This window comes from Phragmites australis, chromosome 5 (assembly GCF_958298935.1).
Source record: "Phragmites australis chromosome 5, lpPhrAust1.1, whole genome shotgun sequence".
Taxonomy (NCBI): Eukaryota; Viridiplantae; Streptophyta; class Magnoliopsida; order Poales; family Poaceae; genus Phragmites; species Phragmites australis.
The window spans coordinates 45,538,367-45,561,361 of record NC_084925.1 but is presented as its reverse complement, the minus strand read 5'-3'; the positions used below and the strand labels follow the sequence as shown (position 1 = coordinate 45,561,361).

General features: G+C 44.7%; 1 protein-coding gene across 1 annotated transcript; it reads left to right on the top strand.

The window, feature by feature from the left end:
* Positions 1-8,303: 8,303 nt before the first annotated feature.
* On the top strand, positions 8,304-9,649 carry LOC133920012 (uncharacterized). Its single transcript, XM_062364625.1, has one exon. It carries the CDS (start codon positions 8,385-8,387, stop codon positions 8,928-8,930), a length of 546 nt encoding a protein of 181 aa, XP_062220609.1. The 5' UTR covers positions 8,304-8,384; the 3' UTR covers positions 8,931-9,649.
* The last annotated feature ends 13,346 nt before the right edge of the window (positions 9,650-22,995 follow it).

Here is a 22,995-nt window from a genome sequence, read left to right as displayed (position 1 = left end):
CGGCAGGAGCATTATCAGCTGGTTCATCAGGATAGGGGACCTCTAGAACATATTCCTTTTTCTCTTGTTTGAGAACAATTCTCAGATTTCTATACCAATCAATAAAGTTTGTTCCAGAAAGCTTCTCTTTTTCAATAATCGATCGCAAATTAAAACTGGAAGTGTTACTAGCGGCCGGTGCCATGATCTACAACAGAAAATGCAGGTTCAGCACTATGCCTATGTGAATCTTCTATTAAACAATTTAACAAAAGATACTACACTATATGTGTTTTCCCTCTAACAACATATAGAGGATCAAGATCCATATTCAACTAAGTTCTAGTGAGCTTTGGCATCACTGCTAGAAACTTAGTGACATAGGTAAGCAACGCCTTGCTAATCACATCCCTATGTGACTCTTGTTTGCTGGGTGGCATCGAATGCCCCGGCGCCCAGCATCATGCCCCAAAGCCCAAAACCGTTTTGATAGCTTTATCAAGTAAACCAATACTATGCGTGTGGATGTCCGACATCCACTCTAACTGGTTAAGATAAATGATGGCACCCTGCTTTGGCAGACCTACCACACAATGATCAAAACCTTTGTAGGTGCAGCTATTGGAAGGGCATCAATTACTCTTGATTTTTCTGAGGGAAACTACTCTATCATGAAAATCATATCCACCACATATAAAACATGAAAGAATAGTATGACAGGAACATAAAAACATCACAGGCAATCATATTAACTGTGACATAGTATGGCCCCTTCACATGGTGATCTTCATCGCCACGGTTCCTGTCCTCCGGGTCATCATGCTTCAAATCTCCATGATCTTGTTCTAGTCTATTACACCTAATAGCACTAGATAAATTACATGAGAAGAAGCATCACAAGTCGACACGCAGGCCGTTATACAATAACATGACAGCCTTGGGCTGCAATTAACCATGACACGCAGGCCATGAAAAATTACACACATGCATCACATATCACAAGGCCATACCAGTCACAACATTCTCTGCAAAAACGAGTTAAGCGTAGAATCGAATTCTAATGTCGTGATGGGATCATGTTATTACAACAATCTATGCGTGTACGCAACGGCGGTCCCGAGCCAATTCCGAGTCATTCATAATGCCTCAATTTCCATTAGATCAATCCCATTGATCATCGCGTGAGGTTTTTCCAGAAACGATGACAGCACACACGACCTTGATCTGCTGTTCTCCCGACCATGTCGCGATGCATGCAGTTAGCCCCGATGGTGATTCCAGCCGGTAGGGGCAAGTCGCACGCAAAAACAGGTGGGAGATCGAGCTAATCTTTTTGGCTATGTGGTTTCATCGACTGGCATCTCATCCGATCTCTTATTCACCTAACCAACCGTGCATTGATCAATCCATCATATGAACTGATCAAAAACAATAGATCTAATCTATTTCTATCACATATCTTCTATATGTGACTGATCCAGATCGAAAACTACGCAGGATGGCTCTGATGCCACTGAAGGGTTGCGGGTAGGCTACGCTAGCACAAAATAAATTTTCTCTACCGCATTCAACCAGGAAGCCATGCGAGTAGGGGATCATGAATCGTTACCACTTGACGAGCAGTGCAGCGGAAGAAGAGTTGGAGCAGACCAATCCAACGTCGTGCGCGTCAAGTAGTCGATCGTCAACCTCGTCCCGAGCACGTCCCGAGCACCTTCCGAGTACTCACGGGTACGTCTCGAGTACTCCCGGGCAGATCAACACCGCAATAGTAGCAGCGCCTCCACGGTATCCACACGTACAAGGATGGAATCGCCGTGCGCCGGTGTGCTAGCACCGCGCGCCCGGCTAGGGTTTCGAAGGGAGTTCGGGAATTGGAGGCGGCTAGGGTTTCTAAAGAACACCATGCGCCTTGGCCCCTGCCTATTCTTATATAGAGCACGCTAATGGGCCTTTAATCAACATTAAAGCCCATTATGACTCTAAACCCTAATGGTCCTTTAATCAACATTAAAGCCCATTAGCAGATCCAATCCGCAAACTCGATCGCCTCTAGGGCATATTACCAACATTTTGGAACTGTAATTTTTCAAAGTTTGCGCCGGATGGTCCACGATCGGTTTGGATATCGCCGGAGTATTACTTGCAGTAGCTGGTTTGAAGAGATATACTCATCGGATAGTCCGGCGTTAAGGTACAGTACACGCCGGAGTATTTTTTCCAGAGAGCATTGCAGTAGCTCACTTGGCATGGTTATATTCAACGGATAGTCCGGCGATTGGTGTTGTGGCGCCGGAGTATATTACCAGAGTAAATCTTGCAGAGAAGATTGCATCAGCTGTGGTTGATGGAGTTCTGCTAGCCGGATGATCCAGCGTAGGACTGGATGACAGATTCCAATGATTAGTTAACGGCTAAATTTCAGAGCAATTAGCACTGGATGTTCCAGTGATGGGGAGACAGAACACGTTGGACCTTCCGGCATTCACAGAAAATGGGGGTTGTTGAGTAACGGTTAGTTTTGGACCTCTAACCTACAAACACCCCATATCTTGTCTCCCTGTGATCTCTTGCAACCCTAGAGAAACCAATATACTTAGTGTATCATCTAAAGGCAAGAGAGAGCATTTAGGTGATTAGCAAAGTCTTAATGGAAGATTAAGGATTTTATTTGTGCTCGGAGAGTAGTAAGTATGCATCTAGCTGTAGTTTAGGTTTGATCTTGATCAAGTGAAGCTTATAACTTGTTACTCTTGGTGGTTGACAACATCTAGCTGGTCTTGGTGATTGGAGGTGTCTTAGTGAGCTTTTGTAGATTACGAAGTGAGTTGAATGTGATAGATACTTCAAACATCATGTGATGCCTTGTCATATAGATACATTAATATGTGCTTATCTAACCTTCTCAAGATAGTGGTGAATATAGGTTTTACTTGAGTTGGTGATTCCCCTAGTTTTTACTCAAGGCATATTGTTAGGTTCATCATGAATAAGCTTAAGAAGGGAAGTAATATGCCAGGATAGATTTATTTTATGCTACGTATTCATATGTCATATAGTTTGCACTCACGTTACTTTCATGCGCGTGTTATGCGTTGCATGTGCATTTGGCAGAAGAGAGATCATGAAGGAGGATATCACTCTTTGAGAATGTTGTTCGGTCTCGATGTGAACATACAACTCTATAAGTGTGCTTAAATTGATGTAAGTGCTTAATGCCTATTAAGTCATGTCCTATCAAATTTAAAGCCTAAATATTTAAGTTCATAGTCAATATGGCTCATATATTTCTTGGAGTTTATCTCTCTCTCTCCTTCTTTATTGATTCTTATTGCCTATTGTGAAAATAATATATCATATAGCCATTTTGGCAAATATTTGTAAATGAGTGTTTGAGTGTGAGATCTTCACTCAAATCTGGTCCAAACATGTGTTTTTGTTGTGTGTTTGTTCGAAGTTTGGACTCGATGAGAGATTTTAGTTTAGCATAATCTTTTTCTTATCACCGGATGATACGGCGTTCCTCTCTTCCTCTCAGCAGATCGTCCGGCGCTCTGAGTTTCTGCCAATGTTTTCAAAATCTCTTGGAGATATTCCGGTGACTTCTTCCGGTGCTCAGTGAAAAATCCCTGCAGTATCTGACGTTCAGAAGTCAGTTTTCCTCAGAAAATGTTTCGGCGATCAGTACGAAGGTCAACGGTATATCCAGCGCTCAGTTTAAGGTCTCGGCTCTGTTTGGGATGCTCTCTGGAAATTTTGGTCCGGCGTAAACTTCCGGTGTTCAGATGGCTTTCATTGGACCTTCCGGTGCAGTCATCTAGTTTCCGGCTAATTTTTCCAACCTCTATGGAAATATCAGTCTCACGGGTCCCACCTGTCATATATCCTTTTGTCCCGGCCAATCTCTGTTTCGATCTGCCGCCGTCCGAGCTCTCCTCATCAATTCGCCGAGTCGTTGTCGTGCTCCCACCTTCATGTCGTCCCTGTGTCGTTGCTTCGCACAGGCGCGTGGACAGTGTTTCAAGAATAGGATGTGTGTGTTCGAAGAACTAGGGGACACAAGGAGTTATACAGGTTCGGGCCTCCCGGCAGATAATAGCTATATGTCCTGTGTGTTATGAAGGATCTCAGTTGAATTAAAGATGATGTCTTCGCTGGCCTCTCCCTCCTCCTCATCGTCCCCTTATATAAAGCAGGGAGGAGGAGAACCTACATGTGGGTCCTAACAGAAGACCTCTGTTCATCCTAATATTTAACTCAAATCATCATTACAGAGGACTAGACATGCCCACTTGCTCTGAGAGTCTCATGCAACTTGTGTCGTGCGCCACCATGCTGGCCTACAAAGTTCCGCTCCGCAATAATTAATACCATGGGACGGGATAAGGTCCTTTTGCGCTGACTTCATCCACTTATCTGGTTGGGCTGCTGATGGCGCCCCATCCGTCATGCGCCACTGTGCCGGTCAGCAAAGTTCTATCTCACAGCATTTAATAATATGGTACGGGACAAAGCCTTTCTCCGCCGACCCCGTCCACTTGCCTGCTCGGGCTGCCAACAACGTCACATCCGTCGTGCGCCACCGTGCCTACCAGCAAAGTTCTATCCCACAACATTTTAATGCTATGGGACGAGACAATGCCCAACTGCGTCGACCATGACTTCGTCCACTAATGCAGGTACCTGGAGAAAGAAAACACTTGAGTGGTTTATCAGAAAAAACGCTCTGGACAAGTTGCATCAAATCTAGCCCTGCAACAAGTGGGGCTGGTCGCAAGTATATGCGACAATGTAGGGAGACTGGTCGTGCAGGTGTTAGACTGGTCGCTATGACCGCACCCTGGTCGTATGATTGATCATACCTTGTGTAGTATGCTCATCTAGTTGCTAGGTCCCCTGCGGAGTCCGTTTAGCCAGGATACATTTTTACTTAATACACCGACACCAATGATGACTCATTAGTGACAGGTACATGACCCATCACTAATGACGGTTACCACCCGTTACCTATGATTTTTTTTTCACGTAGTGATTGTAAGGGTAATTACCACACAAGCAAACGTGTTGTAAGAATTTGTAAAAATAATTAGCACACGCAAGCACACGTGTTGTAATAGCAGTTACCACATAAGCACACATGTTATAAGAGCAGTTACCACACAAGTACATACGTTGTAAGAGCAGTTACTATATAAGCACATGCGTTATAAGAATTTATAACAGCGGTTACCACATAAGCACACAATTTATAAGAATAGTTACCAAACAAGCACACGTTTTGTAAGAATTTATAAGATTAGTTACTACGTAAGAGCACGTATTGTAAAAGAAGTTAACACATAATCAATGTAAGAGAAGTTATCTCACCACTCTAATTTATTTGGACGACTATATCCATCGTTAGCTACAAACCAAGCACTATAATAAATTTTTGTCAAATATTTATGGTAACAATCTAAATAGGTGTTACGCAATATTTGTCATGACCAACTTGTGGCATGGCTACAAGCTAAACACTCTTATTTTATCACAAAGTTAATCAAATCATAAGCATAACTAACATTTAATGTTAAACATGACAAATTTAATAACCAAACAAATAAACCCTTACTCCTCCTGCTTCAGTATCGTGCCTGCTGCCGTACTGCGTATGGTGGCGTTGGTAAGAATTGCACAACTCTACCGAACGCTGCTGTGTAGCTGAAGATCATTCATTTAGGGCAGTCAATTGCTCTATTAACTAATGAATAATAGAGTTAAGTATTAGAAAATATGGCAAACACTAAAAGCTTATAGCTATATCTATTCTTGGATCTTATAAAGACAAATAAAAAGAACGCTTCTTAACACCTAAAAGGATAAATAAAAAAAGAACGGATGTAGTAATCAACAGAAAATGATACAAAGGAAAAAAAGGTACGAGAAAATGAAGAAGAAAGCAGAAAGAGACGGCCATGTTGCTCGATGTAGTTAGCCAAACACAGAGCATCATATCGCGGACCGGCATACTGTCAGGACGATCATGCGACGCTTGTGTGGTGCTTCTCACCGAAAGCGAGTGCCACGCCCCCATCGACGCTTACTCCACACACATCGTGAAGCGGATAAAGCAACGTCTTACCTTTCTCTAATCCATCACGGTGATAATCGCTGAGAGGTCGGTCATATCTTATATTGCTTTCTAGTCAATGAAGCCCTCACTCACTAATAATTTTTTTACCATAGATAAGAAAGAGGAAGGAAAAAAAAGTGAGAGGAAGAAGAAAAGAAAGAGGAGAAAAAGAAAGAGTCTCAAAAGGAGAGAGGCAGGATAAATCCTGCTGCGCATCCGCCACTGCCAATGGGCCACGGGGTTTCTGTCACAAAACTCCGACCTGGTCGTTTGTTCGCGCGTCACGTCAGATCCTGCCAAAACTGCCTGCCTGCCCATGCTATTCACCAGAAAACCTCATCATGTTTCAGCGTACCGGGAAATTGTACGTAACATGCAATGCCGCAATGGTAGTACTAAATAACCAGTGCCTCAAAAAAAAAAAAAAAAGAACCGGTGGGCTGTGCACACTGGAATGGAAGAAATAAAGAACCGGTGGGCTGTGCACACTGGAATGGATTGGAAGGAGACTGGGCGGAGCGAATTCCAGCTGAATCCACACATGCATGGGCACCTATACGCAACCGGAAGCCAATACTTTTGTTTTTGACGTACATCATGCATACGTTTATCTCGTAAATCAGAAATGCATCCTGCTTATGTAAGATTTTAAACTACTTATGCTTTTATGCAAGTTGAGCGTAGCTCGGCTGGTTACAACTTCCAAGACCACGGCACCGGTGGGGCCTCTTTGTGGCCGCGCGACTATGAAAAAAACCTTATGTCTTTATACTTTTCTCTCATGGAGAATTCCTCATACATGGAGCAAATGTCATATGAATTGTTTTGAAGAAATTTAAGAACCACCATTTTAGCATGATGTTTTAGATAAGACTTGATCAAATTTTTATATTATTATTTGAGTACTAAAAGGAGCCACTATATTAGCTCTTAAGGTCACAAAATTAACACATTAATCGAAAAAAATGATCTAGATCACTCACTGTTATTAAAATCTAACGGTTTAGTTTAAACATAAGACTCCATATCAAATACGATTAATAAATACCTAAATTATGAATTAAAAATTACAGAAAATTTGCAGTTCGATCTCCCTACAATGTGGGAAGCAAAATATCAAATAAAGGGTCCAAACGAAACAAAATAAATAATAATTAAAATTAGGGTTAGAATAAAAAGATGGATCCATGTAAAATATAATCTTAGAAAAAACTATTATAAAATTTACCTAAAAAGAGTTCACATAAAATACAATTAATCAATAGCTAAAATGCATAATAATAATAATAATAATAATAATAATAATAATAATAATAATAATAGCACAGTATATCTCAAGGTCGTTGTATCAAGTAGGCATTAGGCAAGGCACACCACGTATGAAAGATAAATATTTTCTGATTTTAGCTATGTTGCCTATAGCTAACGTATAATTTTGACAGTTGATCAAATGTATATGAATCGAAACAATACATATACGATTCGAGTACATATTTGGAGCATAAATAATTTTCTCTTTCACTAACATAATTTTTATCTATTCTTTTAATTTTATGCCTTTTTTTAACTAAATGATACTAGCTTCATAAAAAACTAATATACTATTTTTAATCAAAAGTATCATGATAAAAATATTGTAGCGAGATTAGTCACGCTATTAACATGACCACCAAACTAGTTAAAATTATATGCATAGATTTATCTTAAAAATTCTTTTATAATATCACAAATTTATTAGATTTTATGAGTATATATCCTAATAAAAAATAGTGATCAAAACTATATATATATATTGAAGACTCCGTTCATGTATTTATGACCAGCGGACTATCTATTTATTAAAACCAAGTGAGTCCACAGGACAAGAATCTAGAAGAGAAAAGCTGTAGGTTCAGTTCTCCAAATGCAGTTAGAGATTCGAGACACTGAAACCGCTCCGCACCAGATCCTAAGAATCTCGCGCGGGGGCCCTACCATAGTGGTCGTTACCCTACCTCGATCGAATCCGGGACCATTCCAAAGCTTTCCGGTGTGCTGCCGGTGGAGCCCACGGGCCAGCTGCCCCCTGGCGCCCACCGCTTTCAGCTCCTAACCACAGTTAGCTCAACCTAACTGAGCTTACACCCAAACCACTTGTTGAAGTTACCAGAATGCCCCTGCCTGGACAACTAACCCTATAAATATCCCCTCAAGTCCTAAATCGCTCGCCCCTCAGTTTGCCAAAACCACCAACCAGACCACTCTTTCCAGTCTCCACACCCAACTCGAAGCTCCAAACTGCTTGCGGTCTCTCATGGCGACGGCGGCGGCGACCACAAGGCGGCCGAGCGGGCCCGTACTGTCATCCGCGCACTACCGCTCCGCCTCGCCCACGAGCATCAAGCTCGCCGGCGCTGGCGCCCGGTCACCGGGCCAGTCTGTCAGCGTTTCGTCTTCCTCCTCCGGCAGTGGCGCCAGGAGCCGGCGGACCTGCATGTGCTCGCCGACGAACCACCCTGGCTCGTTCCGGTGCAGCCTCCACAAAGAACGCAAGGCCCCGGGCGGCTACAGCCACGGCCACAAGCCATCATCCCCGCCGTCCCCTCCGTCCCCGAGCAGGTCGAGCCCGACAGCCAGCCGGCTGGGCGCGAGCGCGAGGCGGATGGGCAGTGCGCTGGTGCGGATCGGCGCCGTGGAGTGCGGCGAGTGGGCGCGCCGGGCGCTCGCGGCGACGGTGCGGCCGTCGCCCGCGGCGCAGCAGTCGCAGCACCGGCGCCGCGTGGGCGGGTTCCGCCCCAGGCCGAGCCGCCTGTCCACCGTGTCCATGGCCGGAGACCGCGCCAGCGACAACGACCAATAGACGCCGACATGTCATAGAAATAGTACTAGTAAATATGAATTCCTATAGCATTTTCTTTTGCTGAAACGCTGAGAACCGGTGAAATCGGTGAGGTTTAGGAGTTTTGGATCCTAAATTCCTAATCGATCGATCCAGGAAGCTTTCTTGTGTACATAGACTTCTGCGGATGAGACCGTTCGTTGGTTTGGATGGATAAACATGACTGAGCAATGGAGACATGTGAATTGCCCCAACAGAGGAGGCCACCGATGCTTCTGTCTAGATCAGCCCCCTGTCCTTTCTGTTTGGGTTTGGATAAGCTTGGGCTTGTTGGGTGCAGGTGACGTCTCGGCGGCCGTCGCGTCCGCCGTCATGCCGCTCTTGCAGTCACGCGGCCCCCGTGCCCAGCAGAGTCGGCGGGCGGGCGGGCTGGCAGGGTGTGGAGGAGCCTTCCATTCCGTGGGGTTTCGGCCCGAAGCTTCCCACGGAAATACGGTGGGCGGCGCACAGCTCGCCTACCGTCACCTGCTTTCTCTTCTTTCTGTTGGTTATGCAGAGCAAACACTAAACAGTTATGTTTCTTCGCCACAAATCAGTTTACGATCGAGCACATTGTAGTTAAGATCTGTGCTGCTCGTCAGTTAGCTTTGGCAAGACCCAGGGGCCCTTACCGCCTGGATTTCTTGAGCTCCATTGAAGGTTAGAGGTGGTAGAGGAGTAAACAGAAGAAAAAAAAAAGGGAAGAAAATGTGGAGGCGAAGGTGGAGGAAGGAGAGAGAGCCTGTCCACTGGGTCTACGTCCGCCACTTGCAAGACGTCGTCTGTTTAATATTTGGGAGGTGATATATATGTATGTAACATGGACAGGAGACGCAAATCTTCGATGAAAAAACCGGCAATTCATGGAATACTAGCACGTGCTACTGTATTCAGTCAGATCATACAATACTTCTAAATTCGAACTGGTACTCTTGAGATAAGACCATCTTTTTAACAGTTTCACTTTGCGAGTTCATTTCTCTTAGTAATAGAATCCTTTCTAATTTCGACGCTCTAACGATTTCATTTCACTGTTTTCTTTTTAACTTTAGAGATTCTCTTTTTTTTAATCTTTTCAAAAGAAATCTATTAAAAATAAAGAAAAATAAGTAGAATAGAAAAAAAAAATTGGAAAGAGAACTAAATAAAAGTAAATTGGTTGGAGATGACGGAATATCTAACGAATTATCTGACACGTGTGCGTCGAGCCAGGTCCGTCGGAATAGCCTAATAACGTAGCACCCAGCTTGGACCTGATCGTGCCGGCCCGGAAATTGACTCGGCACCTGCCCCAAATTTATGACACGAGGACGAGATGGTACACTTACACACACGCACGTACAAACTGCGAGGTTACCAAGCTTCGAGGGTAGATCGAATCAACGCCACTAACTCGTCTCGGGCTCAATTTGATCCGTTCCGGGCACGAAGCTGCAGTGGTTTCCAAGATGTAGGGACAAGGACGGCTTGATTGGTCCAGGCGAGACACGAGTGCGACCGATCGAGCCCGGGAAAAGATCGTCAAAAGCGCGCGTAAACGGCCTGTGCCAGAGGCAACTGCGCAGTGCGCGGACACGTGCGACGCCGCCGCCGCCGAGCGCGCGTTGCAACGGGGAGCCGGACGGACACGGCTGCCGTAGCCGCATTGTGCGCCGGAGATCGGTACGATGCGTGGTCATTTGTTCGTCGCCGAGCCGCGACTATAATTTTGTTTTTTGTTTGAGGCGAGCCATGTCGATAATGAATTCAATTAAAAAGTTCCTGACGATTAGATCTCCTTGGGAGAGAACTCATCGTCTTCAAAATGTTCATGCCTACATTCTGTTTACTTGCATATGGAACCTATTCTATGCAACGTGACATGCGGACGGGCAGTTAGTCCCGTGACAAAACCTTAAAGGTGGGAGTGAGCCAACAGGGTTTGAGCCTAATCCTGGGAGACTATGATCCATGTCATTTCTCTTCTGATGTAACGACTGACGTGTGTGCAGACGAGAGCAAGGAACATATATCATACGAGAAGAACAAATATTTCAAAATGTCACATCTTATAAAATTTCGTTCCTGCAATGGGAACATGGACTCGGCAGTTTGAAACAAAAAGTCCATTTCCCTCAGGCTCAGGTCTCAGACTCGGAGACCAAGTAGTATTATCAGGATTGACCTATATGGGCTACCCTGTAAGCAGGGTAATGCTTTTACTTACATATTGGTTTCAAACTGCCTTTGAACCTCAACAGCATTTTTTTAGGTTTGAAGCCGAAAGATTGGACATGGAACTCGAAGCATCCGAAGAATTCAGTAACGAACCATCAACGTAGAAATCAATGCCGCTAACATTTCCGGTATATTCTGAAGCATAAAACAGAGCTGCTGCCTTGGCACTCAACTGACTTGAGAGGAATGGACGACGATGCGGAAGTGAATCAAGGCGTTCCATTCCTAATCTGACGATCAGGGAGGGTTCTGAAAATTCAAACAAACAAAAAAAGCCGTGACGCACGGCGTTGGATAGCAAATCCGTGAAGGGAACTAATTGCCAAGCAGATCTCTGTCCTCAGTTCCTGCTGCAAGGCGGCAACATATGTGTCTAGATCTCATAAAAAGGACAAGGAAAATGTATCAAACAGCCGTGTACGGTCAGATTAGACTCTGCACCTAAGCAGTCGTTGCAGTGTTGTTCAGATCTTGGATCTCTTCTCACAGTCACTCTCTAAATGTCGTCGCAAAGCTGTGAAGTATGCTAGTGCGGTTTGAGCTGTTCCCCCGGTGCGCTTGCACGTAAGCAGATTCGACCGATTCGATCGTGCATCCCTTGGCTCTTTTTTGGCCCCAACGTATTGCTGCTCCGGAAATGACAAAAACTACACGTTTGCTCCTTGACGCGTCCCAACTCTGAATCGAAGTGCAGTAGATAAGCTTTGCTTTTGGGTAATGGTCTAAATTTTGTCTGAACAAGAAAAAGGAGCTAGTACTATGTGAATCCAGAAGGTCCCAATTTTTTTGATGAATTTTCTTCTTCAAAACGAAACTTGGCGGTTCCTCAAGGAGAAGAGGCCAATGAACTCCATCAACCGAAAATGCAGAGAAACTTAACCGTGGTGAAAGAACGTTAATTGAAGCAGCAAAATCGTCTCGAAATTAACTTCATGGGGCCGAATAGTAGTCGCTAGCTAGGTATGAACTTTGAGCGATCCCTGAGTATCCAAAAATTTATTCAAGTTCAATTTAACTAACTATGGATTTATGGAGCCACGCCCATCTCTATAGCTAACCTAGTAGTAAAGTCACGAGCGTGAAATTCCGCACACACGTATAGACCTTTGTTTCCGGATGGGTTTCATGGGTCATGTGAACATACATGTTGGGACATGAGAACCTGCTCCGAACAAATACGACAAGAACATCACTCATAAGAGAAGGCTTAAATTGGGAGATGGAGTCTGTGAGTGGGAAGGAGAGAGCGAGAGAAATATCGTTTGTGTAATGGAAAAAAAAAACTATAAGGTATTTACTCTTCTGTTATTGGAGAGCATATTTATAAAGAGAATAGACAGGAGAAATTATCGACATGTTTCTAAGATATTATGTTACAATCATATGCTTAAAGAGTTACTTTTAGTATTTCACCTCTTTACATACCACGTGATGCCTAAGGTACTATAACAGCTATAGTAATACCACAATGCACTATCTAAATATCTCCAGGTTAGAGTGTTCTCCCAACAGTACCCCTCATCCGCGGCTCCGAGATTACGAGGGGCAAGCGGATGATCAGACAACTAGCTCCAACCCCACTTGGGTGTTAGGACACCCCGAACAACTTCCCGTCCTTGTAAGACCTCTCGGTGATGGTCGCAAGCGGCGACAAGGAGGTTTGATGAATGTGACATGGTACAGAGCACGTGATGATGCTCGATGGAGGTTAGACCGACTGGAGCGTCGCAGTGAAGCCAAGGGCGGAGTTGTTGGCGGAGCTGAGGGGCATGACGGAGGCAGAGTCATCCGGAGCCCTCGACGGCGGAAGCCATAGGCGGAGTCAACGACGAGACTAAGGCAGCCCGCTACCCCCTTAGCGGTGGATGCCAGAGGTGGGGTCGATGGCGAGGCTGAGGAGTGTGAAGGAGGCAGAGCCATCCAGAGCCCTCGACGATAGAAGCGGGGGGCTGAGTAGACGACGAGGTTGAGGTAGCCCGCTACCCTCTCAGCGGTGGATGCTAGAGGTGGAGTCGACAGTGAGGCAGAGGGCATGATGGGGCAGAGCCCTTCGGAGCCGTCGATGGCGAAAGCCAGGAGTGGAGTAAACGGCATGCTGAGGTAGCTCGCTACCCCTCAGCGGTGGAAGTCAGAGGTGGAGTCGTCGGTGAGGCTGAGGCGGCCTGCTACCCCCTCAACGGTGGATGCCGGAGATGGAGTCGATGACGAGGCTGAGGGGCATGATGGGGCAGAGCCTTCCGGAGCCCTCAGTGGCAGAAGCACTTGCAGCCTCTCTATGTAAAATACTCTGATACATTCATCCAGTATTCATTCCATTCACAGCGGACCATTCGGTGAGTTAAAATTTCTCTTCTTTTAATTGAAAATGCTCCGGTGCAACTATCTCTGTGATCACCGAACTATCCGGTGAGTTGATCTTCATTCTTCAACACTTGGAATCGCCTCTGCAAGAAATACTCCGATGCTTTATACCCTTCATCACTGGACTATCCGGTGCCTTCAAATCTTTCTGCCACGAGGTAACTTTTTCTGCATGAAGCTCTAGTGAGTTTAACGCACGGAGCACCGAACTATCCGGTGAGGCTAATAGCCTCTGAACACAAAGCTTCGGTGAGTATAAACTTATTTGCACCGGACTATCTGGTGAGGTTCTTAGTCTCCCGCCCCCTTTGTCAAAAATACTCTGGTGAGTTTCAACACATAGAGCACTAGACTATCCGGTGAGGCAGGTTTTGATGTCTATACACTGTTTGAGCAAACGTATAACTTAAGCTAAGTTTGGTACCTTACTATTATCGGTGAATAACCAGTTGTAGTATAAGTTATGACTAGGTCAGACGGCTATTTTCAGCACATGTCAAACTAAGATATAACTCAAGTTTTGATGTTTACTGTGAACATAGATATGACTTAAATTTTGATGTCTATTGTGAACATGAATATAACTTAGGTTTTATTGTCTACTGTTAAACAAATATATGGCTTAAGTTTAATAGTCTACTGTTGTTAGCGAATAGCTAGTTGCTACATAGGTTATGACTAGGTTGGATGGCTATTCTTAGCGCATGCCAGACTAAGGTACAACTTTAAGTTTTGATGTTTTACTGTTGCTAGTGAATTGATAATTGCAGTAAAATACCGTGTAAAGGTCAAAAGTAAACAACGATGCTGAACTTGAGGCTGCAACGTGGGGTGTACCTGGTGATCAGTAGGAGTTCAGGTGTGCCACCTCAAGCACGAGCGGCTAGAGTCCTGCCTTACCAGATGCGGAGCTGGCAAGGCTGGAGGGGCTCGCACGCGTGCCTGGAGGGGGTCCACCTGTTTGGTCCTTGCGAAGCTAGATCTCAACCACTCCTTGCTCCTATTCCCACTCAAGGTCCTGCTTTCGGTTCCTGAAAAACAAAGAAAGCTGTGTGCGCATGCATGCATACAAAAAGCAAGAGCTACACGCAGCCGTGGCGTTCATGGCCTAATGCCATTCTCCTTTTATGTGAGAGGAAATGAGTGCATGCCTACAAGCATTAAATACACATGATGTGCTCATACGCCTGGCACATGTTGGCTGGTCGTCGGGTTTTTCAGCCTACAATGGGTATGACCATGCACCAGTACTATCTTGTAAAGGATATGCATGCAAAGAACATGCACTAGAAGGATAACATGTACCTTGCAAATGAATGCATGTAAAGACTATGCGCTGGTAGTCTAGCACGTACCTTATTATATTGATTATGCATATATCCAACCTATCCCATGCAGCCCAGGATGCTCACTCACATTGCTGCTCACGGGTTGCAGGGGCAAGCTAGCTTGTTCGAGCTCCCGTGGCAGCTGGCGCAGCTTGAGGAGGTGGGTTTTCTCAGCTGACAAAAGTGGAGGGTGGCGGCCGGAGCGCAGCCTTTGTCGAGGTGAGCGGCCGGAGCTCGGCCCCTAGCATGGAATATGGCCGGAGCACCTCCTCAGGCGAGCAGCTCGGAGCCTGCAGAACGTGCATGAACGGGAAAGCTAAGTGCAATGATGAAGGCTAATAAGAAACATACATTAGCCGATTTAATGCATGAGCACTCGAGGGCGAGACATGAAGCTCCGGTGAGGAGCCTAACTCTGGGTGAGTGGCCTCTGGGTGAGGCCTTCGGCGGGAGCACGAAAGGCCTTCGGTGAGGTGCGTAGAGGGGTTTCCGCCATGTGAAGCTCGGTGTCCAGCGGAGAGTCGACCCGAGGGCATCCTGGCCTCCGGTGCGGACGCCTGGAGCGCTGGCTGGCCTCCGGTGAGGTGGGTTGGAGCTCTGACTTTGGCACGGAGGTGGCTAGAGCCAGAGGAAGCATCTAACGCGGCAGAGCTTGGAGGAGGTCTCTGGCGTGGCAGTGAGCTGGAGGAGGCCCAGCCACAGTCAGAGGCTTCGAAGCCAATGCAGGTGACGCCGGAGTGGAGCGGCCAAGGGCTTCGGAGCCCGGTGTGGGCGACACCGGAGTGGTACGGCTGGAGGCATCGGAGCCGGTGTAGGCGACGCCGGAGTGGTGCGGCTGGAGGCTTCAGTGCAATCATGGCCGGAGACTCCAGAAGCCAAAGTAGGCGCGGCATGAAGGCTTCAATGTAGTCATGACTGGAGACTCCAGAGGCTGGAGGCACGGCTTGGAGGCTCCAGTCATCGGAGATGGGCTTCGGTGTAGGCGACATTGGAGTGGAGCGGCTGGAGGCCTCAAAGCTAGTGTAGGCGACGCTATAGTGGCACGGTCAGAGGCATTAGAGCCGGTGTAGACGACGTCGGAGTGGCATGGCTGGAGGCTTCGGTGTAGTTGCGGCCAGAGACTCCAGAAGTCGGAGTAGGCGCGACTTGGATGCTTCGGTGTAGTCATGGCCGAAGAATCCAAAAGCGAGAGTTGATGCGGCTTGGAGGCTCTGGTTTAGTCGTGGCTAGAGTAGGCACGACTTGGAGGTTCCGGTGGTCGGAGATGGGCTCCGCAAGTAGTGAGCTGAACGGACTCCGGCTGTAGAGCGCAGTGGGTTTCGGAAGCTAGACGGAGCTTTGGCCGTGAGGTGTTTCTCTCGTGTGTATTCAATTTGTGAGCTTCTGTGGAGTGAGCAGTGTTAGATTTTTTCTCTGTGTGCATGTGCTCACGTTGCGTTGAGTTTGAGTGTTAGCTTCTCTTCAGTGCTTGCGTGTGCTCCCTAAGAGCTTGTGTGCTCACTGTTTGGTACCTGACCCAACAGTGAGCGCGGAGGTGGTCCGGCAAACAGAAGGGCTCCGGTGAGGCTTCGGAGTATGGCGAGGCATGGAGGCGCCGAGGATCGGTGAGGCCAGAGCCCGTCAAGGCCGAAGTATGATGAGGCTCCTGAGTATGGTGGAGGCTCTGGTCCGGCTAGGCTCCGATGTGGTGGCTTAGGATTAGGGGTCCAGTTTTTTAAAAAATATATATATTTTAATGTATAAAAGTTATATCAATAAATCTGTATTTCATAAATATTTTAATACTATATTGATTTTGTAGTTTTTGATAATATATTACAAAATAAATTAATAGTTGTAGTATACTTTTAAAGATTTTTTTAAATCCTAATATGACTTATATTTTAGGACGGAGAAAGTAGTACACGACGGCACGATGCTAATGCAGAGCATGTGGCGCTGATGCATGATTGTATCAAATGTAGTGGAATCGGAACTGAAAAGTTTTTTTTAGAGTAGAACTGAAAAGTTCTTGATAGAATTATTTCCTCTCTTCCCCTTTTTTTACTACTTTTTCTTGGAGTTGTTCTTTCCTGTCACCTCTGTTAGGGACGCAAAAGCTACACAAAAAAACTAATACAAGATATCAAGATGGTTAGGATATAGACGATCTGATCATCATAGAAAGTAATGAGAGTATTGATCCGATCTTTCCAACGATTTGTGAAGACTCGACGTTAACGATCATGCCTTCTGTTCAGAACTGGACGTAACCCAAGCAATCCATACGATTATCAACAACACATAAACACTACTAATCTCATCAATAAGACTAATCATTGTATGTGAATTGAGAACATAAGTAATAACATAGAACATATAATCTGAAATTACGAATAATATTAAATCCATAATAAAATTATAGTTGCATCACGGTAAACACGATCTCATCATTATAAAGAAACAGAAAAATAGTTCAACCGTTTGTGGAAGGTGGTTCACTTACTCAGATGCAGTGTAAGCATGTGCTTTGCTTTGAATCGTACAAACACATTTGTCTTGCCTGTGACGCCGACACTTCTCCATTTGGGTGGCTAGCCCTAACCAGCTGCATCGGCCGTGACTCGGAACGGCTTCCTTTCGTGTTGGAGTGCGCCTAACCTTTTGTTATTTTGCGCAAGTGCACGCTCCCCGTTACGTGGAATACCTTATCCTCCTCCGGGAAAGAATACGAGAAAATTCGTATGCTGTGCTTGCCATCGTTCATCCACAGAATAGAGGACATGCCATGCGAGGAATCGAGCAAACTCCACTGAATTGTTAATCTTGAGAACTTTGTGGTTGCTCGGTTCGTGCATAATTTTCTTACAACTAAGTTAGTCAAAGTGTGGCGGGGTGTAAAAAAGAGACGAACGAAATGAGTGCCACAAGCAAAGTTTAACAAAAAGAATAGATCTATGACATGTGTGAGGAACTGTGGTAAGAAAGAGGGACAAATCACAATTGCGGCATTGAACAAGCACATATCAAAATAACTGTGATGCGTCTAATATGTACTAGGTCTGTTCTTGTTTACTCGTCATTTAAGGACATCCATTCGATCTCTAATGCGTAACTTCGACTGTTACTTTTTCTGAGTATTTGTTATCAAAAGTTATTAAAACACAATCATTTTAATTGGAGTAATAGAGATATGTGTAGTTAATTTTTAGGAACTTTAATCACTAATATATACAAACACTACTACAAAACAACACATCAGTGCCGGTTAAAAAACAGCTTCAATACCAGTTTTTCAACCGGCACCTTTTACTCGACACTGATAGTCAATTACTATCACACACAAGCATATATCCACACGCCACACGCAAGCGGTCGAGCAGGTCGAGGTGTTGTCCAAGTCCATGAAGCGGTTGGTCGGGAGGCAGAGAGGACGCGAAGAGAGAGAGAGGGAGACAGAGAGGCCGGTGGGGAGGAGGAGGACGCGAGCGAAGGGATAAGACCGAGCGGCTCGATCGGACGTTGCAAAGGAGCCAAAGTTCGATTGAAAGGAAATTTCGGGTTCAAGTTTTCACTGCCGGTTCCGTCTATAACCGGCACTGATGGGTGGGTATCAGTGCTGGTTATAAGCGGATTCATCACTAATCAAGCGCGAGAGGTTACGAACCGGCACTGATACTTCATCAGTACCGATTGTATCATAACCGGTATTGATGGAGCGGTACGGATGACTATTTCTGTTACAGTGAAAGATACTAAAATTGAGAACGAAGGGATCAGCTTACTTAGTTGCTAGCTACTAATCTTTTTGAGCTTATGCGAATCCTATTTAACCCGATCTTTTAGACGGTTAATTCTCTTAATAGTTGAGTGTTTGGGTTGTTGATCATTTTCCGATCACCAGCTTTTGTCAATCTTTACCACCTGTTTGGACGAGTAGGTAGAGTGCAGGGCACAATTCCACGACTTGATTAATTCAAATACTACTTAACTAAAATCTGGGTATCTTAACGTCAGAACTCAGAGCACACTTCCGTGACAGTGACATGTAGCAAGATAAGGATGACTGGATTAGCAACCATCCATCTGCTCGCTTGGTTTGACTTAGCCTACATGACTAGACTTTCTTTAATACTTGAGTCACCAGGCTGAATTACAGGTGATCTCGAAGCGTTGAAATTGCACCTGGAGACATGCATGCATATATTTTCTTCATACGGTAAGTGCATGATTGTTCGATACCAAAACCTGCAGGTGATCAGACCATACCAAACAGGTTAGCCTTCTTGGCAAGGGTCAAGGAAGAACACGATAAGAGTATTGCATGCCCCTTCCGAAGGTTTATCCAAAACTACTTTTTTTCTTAAGAAAAAACAAATATCCAAAACCAAGGATGGTGATATATATGGGCGATATATATTAGTGGTCCTAATGGCCAGCTAATCGTTTTCCAGAGACTTTGCTGCTTAGCTGATGGTTACATCTTAGCCTGGAAGAAGCAGCCAAGCATCAACGGACAGGGGCACCAACAACTTTCTCGCCATTCTTCTCGAGGCACAGCTGTGTGAAAATTACTTGTTGGTCAGTATCTTCTACGCCTGTTGATTTTCCAGACTAAACCAGACTCTGCTTGATCACCAAGCAGAAGCAAAAATTGGAAACTTTCAGTTGTTGCAGTGGTAACTTTCATGCAGGAACTATGAACAATACAGTCAGAACTGTTGTTAGCTGATATTATAGGTAGAACAGTTCGTGGCCAAAGCTTGGTGATCAGTAAAATAATTCTTTGTATGCTATTACAATTTGCTCGGTTCTGTTATTTGCCATCACAAAACCTCTAATCCGTTATATAGCACTGGGTTGCGAATTTTGCCCCTGCTATGGTTTGCTGGTCTTTTAGCATCGCCATCACACGAAGTCTAACAGAAAATAGTTGAAAATGGCATAGAAGGATAGAAAATTGCAACCCAATGACACCAATGGGATAAGCAATTTTGTGATAGCAGATCCGGAACCAAATAAAATTGCAATGGCAAATAAAAAATTGCAAGACTGGTCAGTTTGTAAAATTAGTAAATGTGATTTTTGTACGATCTTTTTGATATGATTGTTAATGGCTGTCACTGACAAGCGAGTCACTTGCTGACTTGCATTGAACTTATCGGTGTCTGGTCAATATCAATTGTTTGTGAAAGATGCCAACAATTTGAGAAAACAAATGTATCAATAGTAAACAATGGTAAATTACGCAGTAGCTTTCTCGCACGTTAAAGACATCGCGCAAGGATCTTTTTGTTTGGAGGATATTTACAAGAGAACGAAGAAACAGTCAAATAGCTCAAAGCCTTTAATTAGATACATCAAGAGATGACCCGTTTGGACTCCAAGGGCCATTTTCTAGAACATGAATCTCTATCATAAGAACTCTATACAAAGAATTTAGTTTTGTAGTTTCTGTTTCGGTACTGCAATTTGCACAAACCATCTGTATGCCTAGATATCTTAAATTATCATTCATAAACGGGACGAGTAATCCAAAGAAGAAAAAGATAAGCGTCTTGCAGAACAGATTATCTTCAATGGATTACTTGTTACCAGATATAGAACTGCACGCGTAATCAAGCAAAGAACGACAAGAATTCTCCTTCGTCCCGTCACCTTGTACTACTGATACATATCGCAGTCCATTTTATTTCATGGTCAGATGAACTCGATAATCAGTTTTTAGCAATGCCAATCTAGCTAGATTTTCGTAAATCCACCATGGAAATTTGACGACACCCCAGCACTGCAGGGATGTCTATCTATCTACTACTGCTAGTTGGGATTTCACACACGGTTGTGATGGTTCATCATAAGAATTGAGAAGTAACATCAACTCAAAAGCGATTCAGATACATGAATACATCAATCCTCCTTTCCCTCCAGCCACGTCCGTCCTGCTGCATTTCGCGTTAACTCGAAGAACGGCGGCGAGAATTGAACTGCCGAGTAGGATTAGATTAACTCGAGCGCCTAACTCTGAACTGGCGATTAAAGTCCTTGCTTTTCAGTGGACCCGTGAGAAAGAGACAAGAAAATCCAGCGTAGTGCTTGCTTGTTAACCAAGATCCACTGCAACTCCCCTAAAAAAATCGAGATCAGGCATCTCAATCATGTGTTCAATGCAGGAGTAGTTGGAGGCGATTTTGCCAAACCGGCGACAGTAAGCCGCCAATGACATGGCGGTGACCCGGTGAGAAGGCGAGAGGAAGCCACCAATGGCATGGGCAGTCTGAAACTCTGAACAGTGCACGGATCCTCCGTCAGGGCTTGAGGTCCAGAAACTGTTCCACGGTGCTATCGATTTCGCGAGATCCTGAGCGCCGCAGATGAGACACAATGGGGAGGCCGCCGACTCGCCGGAACACCCATAGAAATCATACGAGTACCAGTGCTAGACATGTATAACTGTGTCGAACAGCGAACGCTATACACTGCTAAAAAGAAGGGCTGTTTCTGAAGATGAACACTGCACGAGTTCATCAGAATTACAGGACCCAGCACTTGCCTGTCCATATGGTCAATTCTTCGCGGCTGCTACATGAGGCGGCCATATCATCCTCGACACTCGAGCAAAAGTTATTTTTCGTCTGACAACAGGAAAGAAGTCACTGCAATACGCCCTCGTCAACCGGTAGCGTAGCAACTCGGACCTGCATTGCACTTGCGCACATGAGATGCAACCAAGTCCAGGCCAGGTCTCCATTGACCGTGCCTTTTCTCAATAGGAGCCCTCGAATCCTTCCTGCCTCTGGGATCTGACTCGGATCGGCTTTAGCATTGGCGCTCGCCCTGTGTGCCCAGTCAGCACGATGCTGGCGTAGTGACATGTGCAGGGAACCTGGACGATATGCTACACTGTGCATGCAGCCGATCATTAACCGTGCTTCGTGCATGTATTATTACCAGTTGACCCTGGCAATCGATTAGCACTGGTATTACGTACAGGTATTTTGATCGGATGCCGCTGGGAAGCTGGGGCGGACACGGCACTAGCCAGTGTAGCGCCAGCTACCAATAAGGGTCAAGGCAAGTTGGGACGTGCTGCCTATGATTTTTTTTACATGTTTTTATTTTCAAAATTAACATAAATATACGTTCATTTTTTATTTTTGCAAAAAATAGGTGCTTGGATTGCCGGTTCAGCTCGCGATCCATATTAATCGCTCATACAGCGGGCGGAATTTGACATGGCATGCTAATGTGGGAAGATCCTCTGTTGTCCACGTCAAATATCACCTGTTGTATGGGCGATTAATATGGACCGTCCGCTGAAAACGGGTGCATATTTCTACTATTTTAAAAACAGGAGCATATTTCTGCTATTTTGAAAAATAAAAAATATAGGTATAAATAAATAAATGCAGCTGCCTACAGGAACCGAGATATTGCAGTGCGCATGGCGAGCTTGGGGAGTTGGGCCGAGAGCCAGAGGGGCCTCTGCTCTTCTTTTCACCATTGTTCCATGGGCCTGGAATCTCTTTTCGGCCCATGTTCCCACGAGGGTTTGGGGATCCTGATCAGGGGAAAATTTTGTTTTTGCCATTAGCGAACATCTTAGTTTTGTTTTTTCCATTGATTTTACAATTTATTGTTCGTTTTGCCATTTGTTTTTTTTATTGGTTTTGAAATTTTATGTTCATTTTTTCCATTTGTTTTTCGTTTTTGCCATCACTTTTGCAATTTGTTGTTCGCTTTTACTATTGGTTTCGCGCTCTGCTGTTCGTTTTTGCCATTGATTTCGTAATTTGTTTTTCATTTTTGACAATGGAAAAAACAATTGGAAGTAGCAAAAATGAACAATAAATTAATAAATTGATGACTACCGGGATGATCTCTGACAATGAATTCGGAGTATATTGATAGGCATGTTGATCTGCATTTTTTATGGTTGTATATCGAACCGGACCCAATAACATAAGAATATGTTTAGGCCTCTCATGGGGTAATAGTTCTACGTTCTATGTATTGTCTTATAAATTAGATAGACTTGTTACAAAGTGTTTTTTTTTTTTGCATACAAACAGGATCTTCACCCATTTATATACTAGGAAAAAAGATGTTCATACAAATAAATCATACCAAAATAGATGAGATAAATACATTTAACAAAGCCTAAC